The sequence below is a fragment of the Epinephelus lanceolatus genome, chromosome 5, assembly GCF_041903045.1.
Source record: "Epinephelus lanceolatus isolate andai-2023 chromosome 5, ASM4190304v1, whole genome shotgun sequence".
Lineage (NCBI taxonomy): Eukaryota > Metazoa > Chordata > Actinopteri > Perciformes > Serranidae > Epinephelus > Epinephelus lanceolatus.
The window spans coordinates 36087889-36113490 of record NC_135738.1 but is presented as its reverse complement, the minus strand read 5'-3'; the positions used below and the strand labels follow the sequence as shown (position 1 = coordinate 36113490).

Below are 25602 nucleotides of genomic sequence, written 5' to 3'. Positions count from 1 at the left end.
TAACCGTTAACATCTATGTCAAAACTATGTGTCACACCCACACCTCACACACCTGGGAGTTTTTTTGTTGGGTCAGAGCTCTACAAAAATGCCATTGCGATGATGTACTGGAATCTTGTTTTGCGTGCTTACTTGGTTTAATACGGTAAAACGGTATCATCATAATCATGCTTTGACCAAGTACTAACGGCTAGATCCGCGCTCTTTGAGAGTATTTACGGTACTCCACTTGTATGCACAGCTAACGTCAGAAGACCCGCTGAAATTCAAAGTTAGAGGAGGAGACCAGAGCATATAACAACAAGAAGGTTGTTCCTTGTTTTCAGTCAGTTAGCGTCGACCCGTTTCATACAGACTGTTGTTTCACACAGACTTCTTTTCAGGTAAGACAACAAGCGACTTGCTGAGCATATAACGTTAGCGCTACATTGCTCTGCTAACTCTGTTACGACGCGAGACAGCGTGTTCCTGCTAACGTTAGCTTATCAATCTAAGCTAGGCTATCGGTACGCTGCCCAACTTTAGCTAAATTAGCTTGAAATAAGTTTGTCAGAGCTGAACTTAAAGGACAGTGTTGCTGTTGTTAGCAAACTAACATTAAGTAAGCTCATTTAACAGGTAGTTAACGTTAGCTGTTAAGTTAACTTACAGGTTGTCAAGATATAAATGTTTGTGAATTTAATTTAACAAACACGGGTTCTTTGCCGTGTTAACAAGAGCTGAGTAGCTAACGTTATAACAGCTTGCTATGAATGTGTGTTTATTTTAACAGTGACCTGAGCCGAAACTGAAAAATTGGGCGTTGTTATGGTTCATCTTTTAGGGGATAGAGCTGCTGAAGCGTTGTTAGCCAATATTAGTGTGTCCTCTATATGTGTAAAAACGTCTGGAAGTTAGCTTAAATAATTTTAGCCAAATATTTTTCATGCCATAACGTTACCTAGTTAGAGTTTAATCTAAGTTATCACCTTACCTCATGATAGTTACCTGCATGACCTTCACTGTTGAGAAATCTCCTATTTAACCAGTCTGTACCTCTCATGAGGTTATTCTAGTAATAGTCAGCAGGTGCTAAATAAACTACCACGGCTTGACTCTTGTTTGTACTAAACCCATTGTGATTAAAGGTTTCTGTTCAATAGCAGTTGATATCTTAATATACTTACCCAGTCTGTAATGTCACTGTTTGCAGCTCAGTATGGAAGCTGGTGAGGAAAATAATGGCAATGTCAACTTGAAAAGACAGAGAGCACCTCTGTCAGATTCTGAAGACAATGTCCTCTCACAATCAGGTTTGTGTGTGCCTGCATTTACAGAGTATTAAGTTCATATCTTTATGGCTACACATTCACAGCGGTCTTGTAAGTTATGTATATTTGTGACTTTTGTCCTTGTGCATCTTTAAATCTGATGTCTCAGAGGTGAATGATGGCCAGAAGCGGCGGCGTCTGGAGGCAGCTGGTCAGGAGAACCGTAGTCCTAAACCATCCTCCTCTGGACGCCTAGCTGAGCTGGAGATGAAGCCAGACACACCGATGGTTCCTTCAGTCCGGACCCGAGTCCAGCAACTCACCCAGCGACGAGAGGGTAATCCTGCCTTTACTTTTGAGTTGAATAGTTTGTCCTGCACATTTTTATCAGCGAAGGTAGACTAAATATTAGAAACACCTCTTAGTATAGTGCGTTGCAATTCAACAGACTACTGTTCAGAAACAACAACCCCAAAAAGATCTTGACGTTGCTTCAACACATATCCAAAACAGATTCAGCAAAAAAAACCTTAATGAAGGTAGGATTTATTGCAGGACTGTTGTATCAGACTGCATTAGTATCTAAAGCTAAGTGGAACTATTAAGTGTGTACAGACAAGTATTGACAGGTATTGTGGCAGGATTTATATTACTGCTAAAGATGGTGACATTTCATGGTAGACAGGGTCAACAGTCAAGCTGGGTTGTCTGAATGCACAAATGCAATCTTTGTGGAGCAGGTGTGACAGATTATAACATATATGCTGTAGTTCATAACAGCAAGCGTTTGTTGTTTCAGGTGCAGCTCCTCTTGCCCAGCGGTGCCTGTCGGATCCTGGAGCTGACAGTCCATCGCTCTTCATCCACAAAAAGGGCCTCAGAGAGCATCTCCTTGGTAAGGATGCAGTTGAACACACACACACACACACACAACACACACACACACACACACACACACACACACACACACAATCAACTTCCCTTCAGATTTGTCACTGTTGAATACAGCTTTAATTTTCTATTCTGTCACAGACATTAAATGAATAATAGATAAAGCTGTGTGTATAGATAGATATGGGAATGGATGGATAGATAATGGATAGACAGACAGACAGTTAGTGAGTTTAAGATTGAACTCCAGCTCATAGTCAATTAAAATTGTGGAAAGATTTTGTCAAGGCAATATCATTAAAACCATACAAGATGCAGTTAGAAAAACTTAACATAACTTTACAAGTGTGTGGTTGAGCTCACAATGAAGGCAGTGTTTGAAGATGGCTGTAGTCCAAGCAAGGATGCCGGGAGTAGGCTCGGGGCTATTGCCAGCCCACTTTACACTCCTGGCCCACAATCGTTTTAAGTTGCGGATCACCATTTGTGTGATCCCATCACAAGATGGTCTCTAGTTTTAGATTTAAGTTTGACCTAATTTCTATTTATGTTTAAAAATGAATCTCTAAATGTTTTCCCTCCAGGTGAGGGAGAATTTAATCAGCGATTGGAGCGTTTCAAAATGCCAGTCTTCCAAGCTAGCCCCAACCCCACACCAAGCCCTGCCAACCCCTCCCCACGGACCTGCTCCAACTTTGTGTCTGCCATTCAGGAGAAACTCCACAGTACTACAGCACCCAGCTCCAAGCAGGCTTCACGCATACGCCAGGTTCGTTCAGGCTTTTTTTTTTTTTTTTTTACTGAAATGTATTAGCAGTGCCTAAGTTCCTTTGATCAACATCATTTGAGCACTGAAGTTGTTGTTCTTAAATGTGCAAATAGATTCAAAAGCCTGTTGATACAAGTCATTTACACATGTAAATTATTTGTAATATATCCGTATTCCTCAGTGGTGTCTGTGAATCTTTAAACATTAAAACCTTTCTAAACTAAAGCTACGAGCAGCTGCAGTACCCTAATTATAAGAACTTAAAGGGATAGTGCACCCAAAAATGAAAATTCAGCCATTATCTACTCACCCATATGCCGATGGAGGCTCAGGTGAAATTTTAGAGTCCTCACATCACTAATTGAAACCACAGAATATCTCCATACTGCTCATCCGTAGTGATCCAAGTGTCTTGAAGCCCCGACATAAAATGGTGTTTTCATTTTTGGGTGCACTACCCCTTTAAGAATGAATGAATAAATTAATTTATACTATGCTGTTTGTACTCAAATACGTCATTTAATCCTCGTGGTACCTGTAGAGTTTGTCTGACCTCTGACATGGTTTCACTGATCAGGAACGGGAACAGGAGTTGAACCAGTTGCCTTTTCAACCAATCAGTGAGAATGCCTGGCTGAAAAGGAGCAACTCTGATCCCTCATTATCTCAGGTGGGTTTGTGTCCATGGTATTTTGCTTTCCAAACATTCAAGAATGTTTCAGTAAGAGCCATCAGTAATGTCTTGTCATATTTAGTTTCTTTTAAATTAAAGTACATTTGGTTTATTTACCTCATTGAAAATAGGAACACAAGAAGAAACTAACACAGTTCCTGACTGTTTTCAGCATTTTTCTGATACCAGTGCAAGTGGCTGATCGATGACAAGTGGCTATTTGAATATCATCCAGTTTTGTTCTTGCATAGCCATCAAGTGATATACTATGGTTATAACAGAGAATGTCCACTTTGGCATAAAGTGTGTTTGGTACAATAACTGTAGCATACTCTACATGTCTGTCTGAGATCTTGTTTTACACACCAGTTTATGTAAACATTAGCAGGCATGGACCACTCCTGGCCCCTCATCTCCCTCCTGGGTTCCTAGATCTAGAGGGAGATTTCATTGGCCTCCTATGCAGCCCTGGGATGTGAGTCTGTGGCCAAATAATCCTTCTCTGTCTGGTCACCTATGTGCTTTGACATATGACCAAAATATTTGGAGCCGACAGAATGGGTGACATTTATTTGGGCAGTGATACGAATTAAATTGAATAACAGAACAAGGCAAATATCAGCGTACAAGTTTACTACTTCTGTTGGCATAATTACCCATTTAATTGGCTCCAGATGCTTCTCTTTTTAGATAAAGGTAGTTCACTTCTTAAATACGTAGTGCTCCCACGTAACTCTGGTGTGTTTTGGGGGAAATGGGCTGTTCACGCAAAGGACTATCACTTCACTTCACATGTCACAAACAGTAGCAAAACTTAACTGTCTCATTTGAGATGTCATTGTGAGGTCATGACAAGGCAGCTGGCTGCTTCACAGAGCTGAACATCAATAATTCAAGTTTTGTTTTGTGTATATTATTTGTATATTATTATAAATATATGATTAGCCCAGTAATGACCATAACAGAGTCACCTTGGAGGGGTCTGAAGCACCAGTGATGTTTGGATCTTCGGACGTCATCTCTCATGCAGATTTTCATCATTTGACACAAGCTCTGACACAGTGTATTGAAACAGCGAGCTTCATAGGAATGAGCAGTAGAGCTTTGGTATCATCCACCCATCTCTACTATTCATCATCACTTCACCTTGTTATTAAAGGGCCAGTGTGTAAAATGGGTTGAAAACAGTGACATCAGGGGTCAGATTCTAGATTGCAGGGCTCACTCGCTCACTCCTCCCGTCGGGTAAATGACGGTGGCCTCATAGGGACAAAAAGCCTTGTGCACGAGTTTTTCAGGAGTAGGTCTATCTAGCGACGAGGTGAATATTTATTTAGAAATCTAAACCATGTTACGATATTGTAATGAATCCCTCACGAGCAGGAGACCAGAGGAGCGTTCGGGAAAAAGGCCAGTTTATTTGAGCACTCCAAAAACTCCGGTAACGCTCCAGGGGGTAAAAGACTCCGTCCCAAACTCTGACTCTTCTAGCGTAACAGACACACTTCTTATACACATACTCGTTTACCATACCGAGTGGGGACCTCCTCCCCTCCCCTCTCTGCTCCGCCAATCTCCAGCCCGCACACTGACTGACAGCGTAGCCGGTAAACAGAGCTCAGCTGTTTATTTAGCCTAGCAATATCTCCGGACTATAGTAGCTGCAATGGACGACTTTGAACGCGATTTTGAAGAGTTTCTTGTAGCGGACACAGACCCAGAGCCATACCTGTTTGAGCTGGAGCATACAGATGAGGAACTCCATGTGTTGGATGCTGAGCGGGCGAGAAGAGAGGCTGAATGCACAGAATGGCATTCAGTGCTACTGCTACCATCGTTGGGAGATATATCATCAGGAGGAAAAGCGCCGCAGAGAGTGCATCACAAGGAGTGAAGTTGCGTCTTCTTTTCCTCGCAGATGACAGTTCGGGTTCATTCTCTCCTGTTGCGTGGTAAGTGTGGTCCATTCGCAAACGTTATAACTAAAAAAACTTTTCACTGCTCTCTATCGATGAACTACTAACACTCTGCTGTTTCCTCCTCCTTCTTCCTTCCTTCCACTGTCTTCGTTGGTTCATTTATACACGCGAAACGCGTTCTCTGGCTGGCTGGATTGTCCGCTCGGTCTGCTGTACATACATGGCGGCGCAAGATGGCGACCTCTCTAAAGCAAGGCCCTTGATATATATATATATATATATATATATATATATATATATATATATATATATATATATATATATATATATATACACACAGTACAGGCCAAAAGTTTGGACACACCTTCTCATTCAATGCGTTTTCTTTATTTTCATGACTATTTACATTGTAGATTCTCACTGAAGGCATCAAAACTATCAATGAACACATGTGGAGTTATGTACTTAACAAAAAAAGGTGAAATAACTGAAAACATGTTTTATATTCTAGTTTCTTCAAAATAGCCACCCTTTGCTCTGATTACTGCTTTGCACACTCTTGGCATTCTCTCCATGAGCTTCAAGAGGTAGTCACCTGAAATGGTTTTCCAACAGTCTTGAAGGAGTTCCCAGAGGTGTTTAGCACTTGTTGGCCCCTTTGCCTTCACTCTGCGGTCCAGCTCACCCCAAACCATCTCGATTGGGTTCAGGTCCGGTGACTGTGGAGGCCAGGTCATCTGCCGCAGCACTCCATCACTCTCCTTCTTGGTCAAATAGCCCTTACACAGCCTGGAGGTGTGTTTGGGGTCATTGTCCTGTTGAAAAATAAATGATGGTCCAACTAAATGCAAACCGGATGGGATGGCATGTCGCTGCAGGATGCTGTGGTAGCCATGCTGGTTCAGTGTGCCTTCAATTTTGAATAAATCCCCAACAGTGTCACCAGCAAAACACCCCCACACCATCACACCTCCTCCTCCATGCTTCACAGTGGGAACCAGGCATGTGGAATCCATCCGTTCACCTTTTCTGCGTCTCACAAAGACATGGCGGTTGGAACCAAAGATCTCAAATTTGGACTCATCAGACCAAAGCACAGATTTCCACTGGTCTAATGTCCATTCCTTGTGTTTCTTGGCCCAAACAAATCTCTTCTGCTTGTTGCCTCTCCTTAGCAGTGGTTTCCTAGCAGCTATTTGACCATGAAGGCCTGATTGGCGCAGTCTCCTCTTAACAGTTGTTCTAGAGATGGGTCTGCTGCTAGAACTCTGTGTGGCATTCATCTGGTCTCTGATCTGAGCTGCTGTTAACTTGCGATTTCTGAGGCTGGTGACTCGGATGAATTTATCCTCAGAAGCAGAGGTGACTCTTGGTCTTCCTTTCCTGGGTCGGTCCTCATGTGTGCCAGTTTCGTTGTAGCGCTTGATGGTTTTTGCGACTCCACTTGGGGACACATTTAAAGTTTTTGCAATTTTCCGGACTGACTGACCTTCATTTCTTAAAGTAATGATGGCCACTCGTTTTTCTTTAGTTAGCTGATTGGTTCTTGCCATAATATGAATTTTAACAGTTGTCCAATAGGGCTGTCGGCTGTGTATTAACCTGACTTCTGCACAACACAACTGATGGTCCCAATCCCATTGATAAAGCAAGAAATTCCACTAATTAACCCTGATAAGGCACACCTGTGAAGTGGAAACCATTTCAGGTGACTACCTCTTGAAGCTCATGGAGAGAATGCCAAGAGTGTGCAAAGCAGTAATCAGAGCAAAGGGTGGCTATTTTGAAGAAACTAGAATATAAAACATGTTTTCAGTTATTTCACCTTTTTTTGTTAAGTACATACCTCCACATGTGTTCATTCATAGTTTTGATGCCTTCAGTGAGAATCTACAATGTAAATAGTCATGAAAATAAAGAAAACGCATTGAATGAGAAGGTGTGTCCAAACTTTTGGCCTGTACTGTATGTATATATATATAAATATATATATATATATATATATATAAATCAAAGCATAATTATAAGGCTATGAAAACCAAACGAATTTTATTTTATAGCGATTATACACTTATATAAACATATTAATGGGTAAAAGATTCAGATTCAGATTCAGATTGACAATAAACCATGCCAAATATTACACACTGGCCCTTTAAGTGCTCTACTCCACTGGTTACACGAGCTGTTTGTTGTTTAATTTTATTTTATATTTTCTTTGATACTCTGTTTTATTTGCTTGTGTGACAAAGGTCTGGACCAAATCACAACAATAACCGCCAAATGCAGTATTATATTACTTTTCTTTTAGCTCTTATATATATACTTTGATTGCATTACACCGATAAATCAAATAAACCTGTGCTCTGGATTGTTGCTTCCAGCAGATGGACGGTGATGCTGAGATGAAAGATGGAAGTTTTGAAGCTCCTAGAACAGGTGCAGAGAAGCAATGTTCAGATGGGACAGGTAAGACTTTTGACATTAAATTGACTTTTCCTCATACCATCCTCATTTATGAAATAAACACATTTTGTTTCTATATTTTAAGGAATTAAGTCAACACAAACCAGGACTTTAGCACACAGGATCTCATTGGATATACATTGGACACTGGATCTCTATAACCACTAAAACAGACAGTATTAAACTGATTGATCATTAGTTAGATTTGACCCACATTAAATATATTCACTAAAATTGGAGTACCACAATTTTATAAACCTGCTAGAACAACATCATGTAAAGTTTGGACAACAACAAAAATGCTGTTGTATGATCTACATCAAGAGGTGTATGTTACTTTACAAGCAGATTAATCATCCCAAACAATTTGACAAAGAGGTATACAGACGTTCATTTTAAAATGAAAAGAACAGTGGTTTCAGATCAATAGTCCGTCAGTACTGTTAGTTTAAGCGCCAGAATCCATATCAGGATAGAAAACCTGTGTTTTGTGTGAGTATGAGCACATTAATAGCAGCCAGTGCAATGACAGTTGGTTCAAATATTTAAAATTCAGTCCTTGCATTCTCTATTATGCCAGATGTTTCCTTCACAACACAGTCAGTACCTAACACTAAGGATGTTAAGCAGCTTTTGACACATTCTTTAGATAAATTGATAAGTATGAATTGTCAGTACTTGTAGTAGTAGTTGGTAGTTTAGTGTTAAGTCGTGAGACTATTTTTTCAACAGGTGAAAGTGCACCCAGTCACTCTGAAGCTCCTGAAGTGTCTGTAGAGCTTGGGAACTCTACTGAGGCAGAGCTGCACCTGGAATGGAAGAAGCAAAATACTCATCAGGGTGATGAAGTCAGGGAGGAGAAACAGCACAAGGCCTCAGTTGGAAATGAGGAAAATCAGCCAGGGACCCGACAACCACAGACACAGACTGTACTGAAGCTGTCTTTTAGCGAGGATCAGAGTTTCTCTAAAGCACCTTTCAGTGAGGACCAGAATGTGTCGGAGTTGCCTACGGGTGAAGAGCAATGCTTGCTAGAATCAACTCATTTAGAGGAGTCAAACATGAAGGGAACAGTCGAGATTTCCACATTAACTGAACAGGGCATGTCTGAGGTGTTTTCCTGTGAAGAAATTGATGGTTTTTCATACAGTGAAGAGGGGATTGAGCCTTCAACAGATGAGGAGGCAAGGTCTTGGAGATATCCTCAAGACAAGGTGTGCAAGGAGGAAGAGTCTATTATAGCTGCAGAACAGGAGGGAGATGTGAGTGCTGAGGAGAAAGAAACGGAGTTGGGATCATCCAGAATGGAAAAAGAGAAAAGAGGCAGTGTTTCAGATCACAGTGAACCCTCTGACATTCAGGACAGTGAATGCTTTTTGGGTAATGTCTCAGCTGAGATTGCTGGCTCCTCTGAAATGCAGGACGGTGAGAAACCTCAGGAGGATGAGGGTGTGTTAGAAAGCTGTTTAGATGATTCTGTGAAAGATCAGTCTAATTTAAACAGAGACCAAGGAAACATAGAGTCCTGTGAGGGATTTTATAACGGAGCCGTTACAGAAGATAACAATATTTTTGCAACAAAACATGATCAGGAAGATAGAGGAGGATGTGGTCATAATGATGATATATGCCAACAGCCAGAGACAGTGAATATAAAAGAAAAGGACATGGATCTTGAGTCAGACAGAGGAGTGGGACAAACGGAGGCATCTCCTGTTGTCAGTGTTTCACAATCCCCTAAAGAAACGCAGACAGGGCACACAGAGCTTGAAAGAAATATTGAAGATGTAGCAAAAGCTGAGGAAGAGACTCCGACTGAATCATCAGACATAGATGGAAATGATGACGCTCAGAGTTTGACAGAGGCACAGGTGTCAGTTATTTTGGAGACAGAAGAAATGGAGCAAGATGCAGGACATGAAAGGGAGGGTGTTGTGGATGGGCTGATAGGAGAAACTCACAAGGCAGAGGCAGGAGAAAGCTCTAAGAAAGTCACCTTTATCCTGGAGCCTGAGCTAATTAATGACATAACCCTACCTGAGGCCAGTACCTCCATGGAGCCCAGGGCAGAGACAAGTATGTCAGGTGAGAACAGTAAGAAGGTGAAGGTGTGAGTGCCTGAGGGACACCTTAGGAGGCGTGGAGCACATGGGTGAAGTAGTTTGTTGACATGACAGAATTCATTGACCACTGGTGAAAAGCATACAGTGAGTTCATATTCAGAGCAGCATGTTTTCTAAATCACGGGGTGACTAAAGGTTCGGACATGCACACAAGCAAACATGCACAGATTTTATTCGAGAAGTTTGTATGACTGTGTGTATCTTTTCAAATGTCTAATTTTTTAGCTTAAGTGTGTTTGGAAACATTTATCCCGACACAAGTAATACGTAGAGAAATCAATATTGGGCCATGAGCACACAGTTGGTATTGCACAGGTGCACTTGTGGGAATAATGTGTCTTCAGTTTTATCACTTAGTTATCTGGGACCTCAGCAGCCGTCTATCAGTCGTTAGTTGTAGTTCTTATTTGTTCAGAAAGTTCCATGATACAGTTGAATGTTTCTTTCCACAGATGCTGAACTGAGCTGTCATGATGAGACCAACACCGCTGAAATAATTGATCAGATGTTCGAGGAGGTGTTGGAATATGCTGGAAGGGTAGAGGCAGAGAGGGGCGATGATGAGGACACTGAGGACCATGACAGTGGCATTGGCGTTTGCTCTGGAGACAAAGAAAAACTGGACACGGAGTCAGAGAAGGAGAAAAGTGAAGAGGAGGGTGATGAGAACAAGCTGCTTGAAAGCGATAGAGAAGAGCTGCTGACTTTTCCTCCCAGTGGCATCCTGTCCCCTCTCAGCAAGTCTGTAGAGGCTGTAGTCACCCCTATGGTAAGATTAACTCATAACTTTGAGCTATCAATACACGAGTTCCATTAGGGGAGCTTTGTGATAAATTCAGAGCCTGAAAATATATGTAACATTCCACCACCAGCGACTGGAAACGAGCCAGGAGTCCAATCTTCCCTCTCTGCTCTTGACCCCAGAGGAGACCACCCCCCCTCTTGCTGAATCTGCTCCTCTATACAGGTAATAACATCATAGCCATTTGTACACATTCTGTTTGGAATAAACCGTGACTGAGTTCTCTGTCTTGGGTCATCAGTTGTTGTCTTTTGACAGACAAAAATGTTGTGACACATGTAAAAAAAATTAGAAGCCCAAACTTATATTTGTTAAGTAAGGTTTTACCATTGAAATTGTATAACTGGTGACTTTACCAAGAAAGCACTATAACTGAAATAGCATTGTTAAATTGAAATCACTTATGAATTTGTTATGTAGAACTGAGATGCTTTAAACATTGCAAATCAAATCTTGGATCAGCAGATAATGATGATATGATATGATCAAGTTGAATTATACAGCCTCAGCTCAGAGTGGCTGCCACAGCTGTCTAGAGTCATTGCATAGCAGCTTGTCGCAGGCCAAACTTCACTGCTATTAGGTGTTTTTTTGCCCCAAAGCTATGATTTTACACCGTTACATGTGACGCAAGAGGATAACTAGGATTTTGGTTTCCATAGTGTTTAAATGTGTTTCTGTTGCTTAAATGCTGCACTGTATTTCAGTCATGCAGATCTGTGAACATGTCATGTCATGTCATCATTATCTTCACATTGCTTTTTTTTTGCACTTTTCTTTTGAATGTAGGAGCTGTAAAGTCAGTAATAATCCTTCATTTGTGGGTATATTGTTAAATTAAATTTAATACTGACATACTCTAATTTGACTGTGTAGTTGGTTGGTACACTCAAGTGTCTGTAAATTGATTTTGGTTTGTTCTTTGCATTACAGTATTGATGCCTATCGCACACAAAGACAGAGAAAGCTTCCCACCATTCAGAGTGTCACTCCTGGGGTTCAGAGACGAGCTCCGGAGAAGTCCCAACCTCAACCCTCTGTCAACACCAAGGAGAAAATCACAGTGTGTACCGCAGTTTTCAACGAGACTAACCCAATAACTGTTGTTGTTGTTGTTGTTGTTGTTGTTGTTTAACTAATTTCACAATACGTCAATCAGTATTCAAGATGAGATCTGAGAATGTACATACTTTTATTACTTTCTGTTAATTCAGTCAACTGTAAATGTAAACTGCACTGAAACAGTTAAAATTGGCCTTTAGCTTTTTGATTAATAATTATTATAATCAAATCCAGTACAGATGAGTAACCCACATGTTGTCCTGTGTTTGTCCAGGCTCTAAATACAGAAGCAGGGAAGTTGCAGACTGTGATCAACCAGACCCTGCAGGCTCTGAGCTGCTGTACTGATGAGGAGCACGGACGAGGCTCGCTGGAGGAGGCGGAAGCTGAGAAACTCCTGTTGGTCTCATGTGTGTACATATCAAGATTTTTGGTTTAATGGTCCCATCTCTGTGTACCACAGATAGGAAGTCAGACTATTCTGTTTTATTTAGAGTTTGTTGCTGCAGCAGCATTTGGTGGTCAAAGGTCAAGGTCACTGTGACTCCAAAAAATATGTTTTTGGCTATGACTCAAAATTTCGTATGCTAACTAGACGGGTATTTGGAGAGCGCAGACCTAAACCAAGGCCAGTTGTCCAGTCTTCTATTATATGTAAATCTACAAGTGTAACCACAATATAACTCTGGATATATTTCCAAAACTGAGTTTCCATAACAACTGCTTTCTGTATGAAGTTTGAGAAACGTTATGTGAAGGCTACCCCAGATTGCCCAGCCCTGACTCACTGCTGAGCAGCATCTATAATTGTTCTTGTGATTTACTTGTCTGTTTCAGGTGAGAAACGCTCTGCTCTGCTGGCAGAGGTGACCAGACTGAGGGAGGAGAGGAACTCGGAGTCAGCGGAAGCAGCAGGAGAGGACAGGGAGTATGTTTCCCAACAGGCCTGCAGAGGGACTGTCAGCATCACAAACATCCAGCTGCCGCTCAAGGTGGAATTCGTCTGCTCATCACACAACCGTACAGGTAGCGTATCAAGAAGACATTTCTTCTTCTTTTTTTTCTAAATTCGGTTTTATTTTTAATGCCTTTATATTTAACATCAATATGATGCATTTGTATGATTTCAATAAAAAAAATTCTATTTCAAACTTCAGGGCTTGCTTAACACAAATGTAGTGGTCGATATCCTCTTTGAAAAGACTGAGTATTTTTTGTAACAATTTAGGTCGGCCAAGTCACTACTTTTTTGTCCTGATCCGCTACGGCCCCTGCAACATTGTCGCCACCCCGCTGGCCACGGCTGCTGATGCTCAGAATGGAGACACCATCTCCTTCCCTACTTCTGTCACTCTGTAAGCTGGTTTGTGGTTGTGTCATTTGATATAGCTTATGCACTGCTTCTAGCACTAATATGCTGCATTTACTCTGGACTTACTTTTCCTGGATTGACAGCACACATTTTATCATAAGCACATAAAACTTCTTTTTTATCCTATTTTAATCAGTGATTGACATCACTGGACAAATCTGTTGGGTTTTTCAGTTCATGTTTTATATTTTGTTAATAAATGATTAATGAATGGTCACATCCAGACAAGTTAAGTCAAACTGAGACAGTTTTTTATAAAACATGTTTTTGCTCATGCCCTTTGAATATAAAGAGTCTTATGCCTGTGTCGATCATTTCAGTGCGAAGAAATAGATGATTGCATATGATAATAATTTTGTCTCTTTGATTTCAGGAAGGATATCCGCTCTTCCTTTGAGATTGATGTGGAAGTCTATAGCTTGGTGAGATGAAACATTTGACATTTTGTTTTGCAGTTGTTTATTTTTACGTATATATTAAAATAAAATTAAAAGAATATCAAAGTTGTTGGGGCTGCGGATTCTAGAATTTTATTTTTTTATTTTATTTATTTTTTTTAATTCCCATTTATATGTTTACTATTGTACTTAAATATAACTGGTGATGTATGCAACAAGTGTGTGGTGTGGCTTTCTCGGATGAGGTAGCTGAAGAGCCGTGGTTAGTTGCCTTTAGTAGCATGCTGCAGGTGATGGCAGTGTGGTAGATAGCCCAACATGTTGTTATCTCGACGTGACATTAGCTGGGATATTGTTCACTGTTGGTATTCGACAGAGATGTATGTGTTGTTGATTGCTAAGCTGAGGTAGCTGAAGAGCTTTATTTGGTGGGTTACACAGCATGCATGGCTGAACATACTGTTAGCACTTCTTAGCATGCTACGTATTTGTCTCAACAAGTTGTTTAGTTGCACAGCACTGATGTTCTGATCTAATTTGTGGATTTTCAATGTGCCTGCGTTTATGCCATCCAGTCCCACACTTCAGGTAGTAGCTGCAGCATGGACCGGACCACCACCAAGTCACGGGTGAGTCAGTGAGTGAGCCAAATAATGAGCCAGGTGTGTATTTATCAATGACAGTCTAATTCACTTATGTTGTGTCTACATATTCAGGTCACACCAAGGAAGCTCCTGAACACCATCACAGTGAGTATCCAGGTTTGATTTCATGCTCACATATTAAAGTATATGTTGTTTATGACCTTTCATCTAAACCTTTTCTTTTGTTTTCAACAGAGATCCAATAACACACTGACATGTAAGTTGAGTTTAATTTTGGTCAGTATTCATTATAGCGGGGGGAAAAAAAAAAAAAAAGGCTTCCATTTTAATCAACTTGGCGACTCTTGAATGGTAGTATGTAAATGTTTAGAAAACTCTTGGCATAAATAAATTAAAATAGGAGTTGATATGGAGGCAGCTCTGCTTTCTACCAAATAAGCTTAGTTAAACTCACTGGTCATACATAGTGCTGACTGACTATTTCATGTTTGTTACGAGTTTAATTCTGCGCTTCTTTGCCTTTCAGCTGCTGCTCCGTCTGCTCTCAATACTCGTCGCTCCAGCAACTTTTGTCTGGTGGGCTCCCATAAGATCACCTTGGCCTCACTGGGACACAGCAAGTTCCCGCTGGACAAGGTAATTATCTGCCATGATACTGCTGTAAAGGGCTGCTCACAGTGTATTTGCAATCTTTAGGAACTTAGGTTCATACACAGCTGTCTTACTTTGGCCCAGAGGGTTGTGTCTGCTGCTGAAATGTGTACTGAGCAATGTTGGTGAAAGCAGGATTGCTGGTCAGTTAAATTACTGTAATAGTTAAAAGCAAATGGAATATGCTGGCCTTTGTCAGTGTGGCAAGTAAAATAAAACATTTCATGAATGCACTTTGGTTTATTATTTTGTAAGTGCAGACTCGTGAATACCTTTTGTGATAATTAAATGAATTGGTTATTAATTGAATGATAGCATTCAGTAAAGAAAAGCATGGCCAATCTAACACATCCACTGTCACCAGGTTTTGCACCTTTCTGTGTTTTTCTTTGACCTTCAGCACTGTATGACCAGAGAAGAAGCCCAGTGCTGCAGGCACCACTTAACTATACACTCATGTGGTGCTTTTATTATTCTGTTAGAAGTTTCCACACATGGGTGGGCTCACTGGTGATGTAACGTGTCTGCCTCCCTCCCCCCTCTCTCTGTCTCGCTTCTTCCACTCAGATGAAACTTGAAGGCAAAATCAGGAGGCTGCTGGGAGATGAATTTCAGGAAAAGGTTTCACTCTTTTCACCACACTGTCAGCTCTTCACCTCTCACCGTTTCCCTCTGCAAAAACTAACCTTATCTCTGACTCATCATTTCATTCATACTAATTAACCGCCGCCTCAGCCTTGGTAGTATTTGTTTGTCGTGAGTTGATTTCCGTTTATTAGTTTAAGCTCTTGCCTGTCTGATCTCAGAAATCAAAGAAAATATTATGTTGGTCCTTTGACTCCACTGCTCAGTCAGCACATTGTTGTGAAATGACAGTGCTTCAGTGCTTCAAAATATATATTAAAGAGATATTTACGCGCTTACACAAACTATAAATGTGCGTTATAATGAAATGTATTTGTGCACATATTCTTACACTCCTCTGCTATGTTCTTGCATCATTTCATTTTGGATTACATGGTATCTGGGAGGAAATAGCAGCTTATAAGCCATGTTTACCATAGAGGCTGTGTGTTTGTCCGTGTGTGTTTTAGCCATCTAAATATACCAGAAGAATTTCACTCCAAAATGCAGCATGGTGCTACCTGCTTATAATGACACTCAGTATATCGAACAGATATAAATGAAATCTCTTAAAAGTCAGAACAGTTGGATTTCAGGTAGCTTTGCTTTACAAAAACAGATAAAGATCATGTTGGAATGAAATTCTTCAAATTATTGTTTCCTGTTTATTGTTTCTCTACATGTCTTTCACACTACACTGGTTTAACAGTGTGTCCCCTTCCTCTTTTTCCCCGGCCTGCAGGTGCCTTTTCTCTCTCCTCTAGAGGGCAACATCTACCTGCATCTGGACAGCGAGAGTCACTCTAATGTACAGCACCAAGGCTTCCTGGTCAGTACTGTGATGTTGCTTATTTTCCTCAACTTTCTTTTTACATTGCAAACATGTCCATCTTAATGAGAATTTAGTGTCTAACTGACTTTAAATTTTAAGATTCAGTGTTTTGTGTTTTGTTGTGTTTGTTTGTTTTGCTTTGTTGTTGTTTTTTTTGTTATAAAATCTTCAAAAAAATGCAAATAAAAAAATTAATTTTAAGATTCATAAAGTAAATGGGGGGAGAATGTTCTGTTTGGTCTTAATAATTTATAATTAAGTGTCAGTATCTTCTTGCTGCATTTAGTTGCATTAAGCCCACTCTTTTTCTGGATCTGTTCCCAGACAATGTTTGAGTTGCTCAATGGATACGGTGTGTGGCATCGCCGATATTTTGTTCTGGAGGGATGCAACATGCACTACTGGAACCACCCCAACGACAAAGAAACTAAGGTAAGGACAGACCAACAGCCAGACGTCAGACTTGAGCAGACTGAGTCACCAAGTTACTTTTAGCTTTGATTCTGTTTTCTCTTGAACTTCCCAGGAAGCAGAGAGCAGCATCTCTTTGTCCAGCTCTCACAGTCAGTGCGTCAGGCCTGTGAAGAGGGACTCGTGTGCTCGACCTTTCACCTTTGAGCTGGTGAGCAACGTCCCTCAGCAGCAGGACGCCAGCCAGGATGCCTTGGCCAAGTAAGATTGAATAATAACCACAACACCCTGAAAAATTAGATCTTTGTGAGTTAGTGAAGTGTAAATACACTCAGTTTATTTAGTTAAATATGACATCTTTAAAACAGATGGCAGGATTTGTTTTTTTATGGTGTTTTTGTGTTCATAGATTGTAATCCTGTTTTTTTAAGGCACAAATTCTTTGCAGAATAAAACTCCTCACTTACCATGAAAACATGCTTAAATGTAATTGGCATTTTGTTTACAGTAAGCATGATGCATGTTGCTCTTCTGGCTGGAGTCAACTAGTGATGTCATAGAGGGTGTTTTACTTTTGACAGCTGATGGGAAACACCTTCTGTGACATCAGTGATTGGGTTGCCTCTCGAAATGTGTTTTTAAAGCAGTATAATTACTATAAAAAAAGATAAACAGCCACTACACTCTTACAGCACATTTCACATTGTGTGCCATTGGATGTGGTTTATAAGGGAAACTGTGGTATTTTTCAACCTGGACCCTATTTTCATGTGTTTTTGTATTTAAGTGACTAATGGAGACAACAATTTTTTAAATTGAACTAATATTGAGAAAGGCTGCAGTATCTGACAACATCACAGAGAGGACCCCTCAGAGAAATTAAACATTTTTCCACACCTCTCTTCTCTGGTCTATTTATTATTGTCACCAAGTCTTGCTCAAGGTGAAGTCTCCTTTAGAATTCTCCAAGAGGTGACTTGTTGCAGGAAAAGCAACAGTTTAAATGTGCCAGGAAGAGTTTGTTGTGTTGAGAACATAAAGTGTCATTTTGTGTTATCTCAAAGATTTTCAATGTCATGGCTGAATATTTAGCTCATTTTGACATTGTGGAAAAGTCTGACATTTCAGAGCGAGACTTCTCCTTCGGAGAGACTTGGTTACACACACTAACAAACAGATTGGATCAACGAAAGGTTAGGAATAACTTTCATTTTACTCTAGGGTCCTTGCCATAATGTAGTCAGACACTATTAATAATAATTTGAGCCAAGTCGTTTTAGTGGACTTAGATTGCTGGTGCACAATAGCCTGTCAGGATTAGATTGCAGTCTGTTTCGTGGCTCAGACTGCAGACGTTTAAAAGATGTTGTCTCCATTTGTCACTTAGAAACAAAAAATGTGGGAAAATAAGACCCAGGTTCAAAAACACTGAAGTTTCCCTCTAATTTGGAAGAAAATGTAGAAAAAGCTGTAGTTGTCTTGTCCATGATTTTACAGCAAGTGTTCCAAAGTAGAACAAATAATTTGACCCTGATAGGTGTTACAACAGGCTCAACATACCAGTAACGGACAGGTCTGGTTACAATGCTGATGGATGTTATTTTTTCCAGGTGTTGGTTTTCAGCTGACACCAAACAGGAGAGATTGGACTGGATGGAGAAACTCAATCAAGCTCTTTTGGACTTTCACACATGGAACCGCACGTCAGCAGCCCAAACAGAAAGTCAGCAGTCAAACTCGTCCAGCAGTGGGAACCTGAGGGAGAGCATACTGTAACAACACCACGAGGCCAACGAACCTACTCTGTGTGGTAGATAAGCTGACATCAGGGTTTAGATTCTTCACCTCAGAGCTGCAGGAGGTGAGCTGCTTCTTAACAGGCTCTGTTTCACAGTCGAAATGAAACTGGCAAATTGTAAACGAGGCAAAACATTATGTATCTTATATTGATTTATTTTTTTTTGGGAGATTATTTGATTTCCATACTATTGTTTATTTCTTTTAACCTGAATCCAGTCATTGCCGTTGGGTTTCACTTTTATTTGCTGAGTTACAGTTGCCATTTGAATAATTTTAGTTTTTCTTTATCATGATTTTGTGGAAGAAGTTTTATTTTGAATTTTCTGTGGCAATCAGCTGCTTTAGCCTTTGTTGGCAATATTATTTGGTCACTTTCAGTAGCTAAGGTGAAACTTCTTGTAGCTGATATATTTTTGTAATAATTTACACATGTATTTAGATTCATATTATATTTTTGCTTCGTATAAACTGGAAGGATAAACCAATTTATATAGACACACTAATAAATATTGAAGGAGGAGGAAATCTTTAACGCTACTAAACGTATCTAGGGTGAGAATGTATTTCAAATGGCACGAAACACTACAGATCAATAGTTCATAGAAGGAGTGCTAGTTAAGGTTGGAATGGGAGCCTTTCATAGGCATTCAGACATACAGTTTTTGATCATGGGCCGAGTGGATGCATTGTAGATGGAAGCAGGCTTTTTTTTTTTTTTACTGAACCAACAAATATTTGGCTGTTTCTGTAAAATGTGATAGAATTTTTACTGAAGAAATAACCAGTCAAAATATCAGACAGTCCCTCTTGTCAGGGCGTGTCACTACGTCTCGGAGATTTTACTTCGTTCACAGTGGTTTGAAGTTTTCACTCATTTTCCCAAGTGCACGATTTGTGTTGCTGCACATAAATCAATTCATATATTTACAATATTAAACCATGTTATATGTGTAATGCAGTGGATGAGGGAACTGATGAGGTAAAAGAGGGGACTGTAGTGATGCTGCTACACTGAATGTAGTCTGTTCTGTCTGATGTGTTCTTTTCCATGTATTTCCACCTATCAGTCTGTCTCTTTGTTCTCAGTGTTATTCATGTGAACTCTCATTCTATGCACTTAATGAAGTTACCAATAAAATAAATGGATTGAAATGGCTACAAAAACAATTTACATTTATGGACTACGGGCGGGGTTATTGCATGTAAGTGCTGGTACAGAGGCTAATATGTCTGTTCTATAATTACTCATCAACATTAGACAATGCCACTTTGATATTTCCTTATCCTTTCTGATTAAAAAAAAACAAAAACACATTGAAATCATGGTACAATGCTATTTAAAACAGATGTCTCACAAATGGACTGAATGGGCCTGACATCCCTTTGTGTCTCACCACACTCCTCTCCTGTATAGACATTTACATGTAAAGGAATGTAAAAGTGTGGCTGGTGCGCTATACATACGGAGCCTGGGAGAGTCTGGCAGGAAGGCAGCTCAGGTCAGGAATGTCATACAGGAAGTGGTCTAGAATTAGATTTCCTGTTCGTCCCATAGCTCCTCTGGGTGGAGGTGCTGCTGGGTGTTGTGGAGCTCAAGGTGATGACAACGAGGAGGGGGGGGCTCAATTAGGCTTTCAAGACGCATACAGCTGTGCTGAACTGGCCAACACTGGTACAGCATTTGTATACCCTGGGTGCTGGGAGGTGGTGCAGTGCAGTGGATTTCTTTTGGTTTGTAACCTTTCACAGATTTGACAGCAGGTTTTATCCCAGTAGTTTAAGTTCAATATGTAAGGTTAATGCAAATGACCTAACTTTTCTTTTGTTAGCAGCATTAGTGGCCATCAGGTTGGTTTAATGATACAATTTTTCAAATCTACAATGGAAGAATGTGAATCAAAGGCTTTGTATATCATTTTATCACTTAGTGTCAATAATATATGTAAATAAATCTACATCTATGGATAAATTGTTTAGCCACAGTAATCAAGCTATTGTACATTATTTCTCTTTTTTAATCCTCCATTAACACTTCAAGCAAATGATTCAACTGAAAATTCTCCCATGTGCCAAGCGTGTAGGAGAACTATGGCGACCGCTATGAAAACAAGAAAATGGGAATGCCCCTATCTACAGACCTTGCTTAGTTTGTCCATTGTGGGCTACTGTAGAAATAACATGGCAGACTCTATGGAAGCGGACCCGCTCTGGCTCATTGTAAGGTAACAAAAACACAATGATTCTTAGTTTCAGGCAGTGGTAAAAAAAAAAAATAAAAAAGTCATGAAACTGTGTTACAATGCTTACGTATTTTTGGGAGTATCTGTACTTGAGTTTTTATATTTCTGTCAGGTTTCACTATTACTCCAATACATTTCTATTTATTAGTATTTTACTGCAGTTTCACTCCAGTATCTATGTATTTCTGTGTCCTGAGCAATTTGTTACTTCATTACTATGAAATATAATTGGAAGGTTTATATGACGGCAAGTGCAAGCAAGTGTTCTCAAAGCCACAGTTTAGTTTAGATTTCCAGTCAAGCCCAGGCTGCATGTCAGATCATATGCTACATGCTAACGATGATGAGACTGACTTCATGATGGAAGCAGAAAATGGCGTCCCACAGACGAATGTAAAAATAATGGACATAGTTACCATGACATTACCATCTTTTTTTTGTTGTTGTTTTCATTTTTGAGCCAGAAGTGACCATATTTGGGCGAGAGGCTGGAGCTGTAGAGGAGTGAGGGGTGGATCTGACTGAGAAGCCAAAGACACCATCGCCAGACAGCCTGTCACTCAAAGCCGCGTGTCCTTAATTATGCCTAACTTTAAGCCTTAATAAAATATAAACAGGTGAGTTAAATAAAGATTCACCCCCTGTCCAGTCATCATGGATGGGGAAATTAGCTATAGAGACCAAACATATTTTTGCACCGGGCTGTAAACCTGTTTATTTCTGCTGTAAAGTTGGGCATTTTAATATGAGGGTCTATGGAGATTGACTCACTTCTGGAGCCAGCCTCAAGTGGCTGTTAGAGGAACTGCAGTTTTTGGCACTTCTGTCTTGGCTTCATTTTTCAGCCCTGGAAGTTGCCAACTGGTGATTATACATTGAAGAAAACATAATCATGGATATAATATTCAGTTTCTGACACTATATTCCCCTAAATCCCACACACTGGACCTTGAAAACTCACAAAATGTGAAGGTTTCATTCAATCTGACCAGTTTCTTGGTAATAAGATTTTCTTAGACTGTCATATAGAACCAAAAATTTTGGTCTTATGGTGGCACTAGAGGACAGGTCAGCAGGTTATTCATCATTTGTGGACCAAGAACGTCCACAGTAAATGTCATATCAATGTGACCAGTAACATTAGTTGGCGAATTATGGCTGAAAGTATTGAATGACTGATGAACAGACAGTTCAGAGGTACAAAAGTTACTTTGATGTCAACTGTCTGGATGTTAGACTTCATCTTTACTCTGATTTTATCCTGCAGGACATCTGTAACTGCAGATCAGATTGTTAATTTACAGCAGAGGGAGTGACTGAGCAGCCAGAAACAGACGGGAGGAAACTCACAATTCTCAGTAGTCATTGCTGTCAGTGTGACAAGACAAGAGTGCAGTAGGTCGGCGGCCGTGTTGTCCTTGGTGATGTGGTCCCACCCTGACAGGAATACATTTTGCACAACATCCTGGTGTGTCAACCTCAGCTCTATTCCTTACATGGCACTGAAGGAAATTGTTCAGGGAAAAGTCATAAATCATTTTTTTCATATCCAGATTTCAATTTTATTTCAGCCTTTCCATGGGACATGTATTATATAAACCTTGTGTGTCACATTTAGTTTAAAGCAGCTATAAGTAATATTTTATAGTAACAATGAGATGTGAAATATGACAAAAACCATATTGGTAAATCCATCACCTATCTCTGCAGTTCCCCTCAGCTCTATTGGGCTATTTAGAGTCTTTCAGCTTAGTGTTTTGGTTTTATTGCCCAAAACAGAATTGTTTTGATTCAGTTTCATCATACTGGAGCATTTAGCAGCTAAAGAGCCAGATATCTTTCTCAGGAGTTGATGGAGACCAAAACAAACCTAAAGGACAGTTGACTTTTGGACTTGCATTCATGAGATGGCATAGCAGTAATGTTGCTCCCTATTTGCTGTTTGGAGGAAAGTCACTGTATCAATTTACAGATTATAATATGTTAGTGATGCATTCACAGCTGGTGTCCACTGACCTCAAGTGGCCTAGAAATCAGTTATTACATATTTAGATTTGTGTATCTAAAATTCTCAATGCTCAATGCAACAGTGGGAGGGTCTTGCTTTTTACGTATTTGCGCTGGTGATAGCCGTGGACAGAGGCAGTATGTTTTCGGGTTGTCCGTCCATATGTCAATCAGTCCTTTTCTTATGAACGCAATATCTCAAGAATACCTTCAGTGAATTTCTTCAAATTTGGCGCAAATGTCCACTTGGACTTAATGATGAACTGATAAGATTTTGATGGTCAAAGGTCAAGGTCACTATGACCTTGCGTACCTCTCATTCTCATTAATGTGTTATCTCAAGAACACCTTTATGGAATTTCTTCAAATTTGGCACAAATGTCAACTTGGATTTAAGAATCAACTGGTTAGAATTTCATGGTCAAAGGTCAGAGATCAAGGTCACTGTGACCTCACAAAATATGTTTTTGGCCCAAACTGAAGAATTCATATGTTAATTATGACAAAATTTCACATAAATGTGGAATAGTATAAAATGATAAAGTGATGACATTTCATATCCAAAAGGTCAAAGGTCAGCTTCACTGTGACATAATGTTTTCTGTCCATTATTCAACATCATGTTATAGGGACAGACGGGTAGACATTTGGTCAGACACTGAATTGGTGACACTCATTTTGGGTGCTCAACTTAAGACCATGCTGATTGTTCATTTTCCTGTGCTGCCAAGGGGAAGATGTGTGTGAAGCATTCATGTTTTCACAGACATTAATGTCAACTATAACTGCAACTTGAGAGATCTGCGGAGGCTTACAAATGTGAGGCAGTAATTCTAGTTTAAAAAGTAAAACATAAGGCCCCCTCTGCACTGAACCACTTTATCACAGTGCCCAACATTCAACCCATACCAGTAACATCCTATGCGAGCTTTCTCACAATCCTGTCTTTCACAATTTTGTCCCTCGCTCAGATTCCTTTTGTTATTCAAGGATAGCTCACAGAGCACCCACGCACAAGTTTTAGAATTGCATGAGGAAATCTGAAGTGCAGCGCTGAAAGATGATGTTCCCATGTTCCCCTCAGATAACGTGTTTGTGCTGGCTCCAGCCACGGGGCCACTTGGCATGCTCCTCGCTGTGTTTTGAAGAGGTCCGGGAAGCTTGGAGGCGTAAACAGGGCGGCCGGTTCAGAGGACTTAATAAACAAACTTCCCTCAGTGGTAGTAGCTGGCGCTGGTCAAACAGCTGCAGAGGATCAGAGAGGGTCAATGACACAGCCTGTTTTTGTTTCAGTGGAAAAACTCAACACATTTAGTTGAGCAACAACAATAGAGTTTACCTACCTGGTGTTAAGAGAAGGTCAGTGACATACTAATGATGTTAAGAGACTGATGTCTGGTATTCATCTACGAACACCTATAAAGTACCCTGCAATGTGAAGGACTAACAGGCATGGACTCCATTAGTTCTTGGCTCCTGTGTGTTCCCTTGTTTTACAGTGGGTTGGAGGCTAATGCATTATACATTGTTTCTTCCTGTAACTGTGTGTTTAATTGGTTTCCCTCTACGAGTCAAGGAGACTCTCGGAATCCCAGGAGGTTTTGTGGGAACACCATGTCCACTTAACCCCTACCCTTCGCACCCCTTGTGCCACCATCTGTATTGTTTTCCTGGCCCCCTCCCCTCAACATCTCGCTCTTTCTCATGCTACTTTTAATGTGGGACAAAAATAGTTCTTTAAAAGATGTCAAGACACCATGACTGTTATTTTACACTTCGGTTTTGTACCAAGCGGCAACCTCTGGGTCTGAAAAATAAAGCTAATGCAAAAGTGCCAAAAACTGCAGTTCCTTAAATGGCCACTTGAGGCTTGAGCATTTTAACACCCATGTTAAAATGCTTAACTTTACAGCAAAAATAAACATGTTTACAGCCTAGCACAAAAAACTGCTATGGTCTCTATAGCTAATCTCAACATTCTTGACAACTGCTCTGAGTGACAGGCTGTCTGCGAAGCGTTGCTACAGTCTTTGAGTCAGATCCACCCCTCGCTCCACCACAGCTCCAACCTCTCGTCCAAATATGGTTACTAGTGGCTCCAAAAAAAACCAAAATGGTGACAGCCTTAATGTCGAACTCGAGTCGTCAAAATGGGAGTCCACACACCAATGGTTGACGTCACAGTAGCTTCGTCCTTTTTTTTATTCAGTCTATGTTTTGTACGTATTACACAAACAAGATATAGCATTAAAATCATGTCGGTTTTTTTCCACTGTTATTTTATTACACATACAGGAAATACCCACTCATGCATTGGAGAGATGCCAGAGTGATGGGTGTTGAAGGCCCGTTCAAGGGCACTTAAGCAGTGCCCAAGAGGTGAACTGGTACCTCTTCAGCCACCAGTCCCGTACATGGTTTGAGTTGGAGCTGAATCGGCCACCTTTCAGTTCTCTTAAAGTGACACCAGTACCAACAGAGTTCTTTATTCAATACCCATCATGTGAATGGAAGCATTTTGTTGCGTAAAATGGCACCAGATGCCACCGGCATGTAGTACAGCTATACTGTCAAACATTTTGGTGACATTTGGGCATGCTGAACTGCTAATTCTGTCAATAAACTCTGCATGACTTCACATGACAGACTGTATAGGTTGTAGCTGCTGTGGTAGTAAGCCAATCAATCAGTATGTTGCATTAATCGA

At 40.4% G+C, this 25602-nt stretch overlaps 1 protein-coding gene across 3 annotated transcripts; it reads left to right on the top strand.

Annotated features, from left to right (window-relative positions):
• Window positions 1-249: 249 nt before the first annotated feature.
• anln2 (anillin, actin binding protein 2) lies at window positions 250-19967 on the top strand. 3 transcript variants are annotated; one of them, XM_078168176.1, is made up of 24 exons: window positions 270-383; window positions 1193-1292; window positions 1420-1587; window positions 2050-2145; window positions 2726-2910; window positions 3488-3580; window positions 3972-4058; window positions 7887-7971; window positions 10544-10860; window positions 10964-11058; window positions 11827-11956; window positions 12230-12365; window positions 12793-12981; window positions 13184-13310; window positions 13701-13749; window positions 14301-14354; window positions 14442-14474; window positions 14565-14586; window positions 14857-14966; window positions 15549-15602; window positions 16348-16434; window positions 16762-16869; window positions 16964-17109; window positions 18459-19967. In XM_078168176.1, the coding sequence occupies exons 2-24, from the start codon at window positions 1199-1201 to the stop codon at window positions 18622-18624; spliced, it is 2631 nt and encodes an 876-aa protein (XP_078024302.1). In that variant the 5' UTR covers window positions 270-383; window positions 1193-1198; the 3' UTR covers window positions 18625-19967. The 3 variants fall into 3 exon arrangements, with proteins under 3 accessions (XP_078024301.1, XP_078024300.1, XP_078024302.1); XM_078168175.1 differs by lacking the exon at window positions 3972-4058 and having other exon boundaries at window positions 250-383; window positions 7890-7971; window positions 18459-19962; XM_078168174.1 differs by lacking the exon at window positions 3972-4058 and having other exon boundaries at window positions 250-383; window positions 18459-19962.
• Window positions 19968-25602: the final 5635 nt, after the last annotated feature.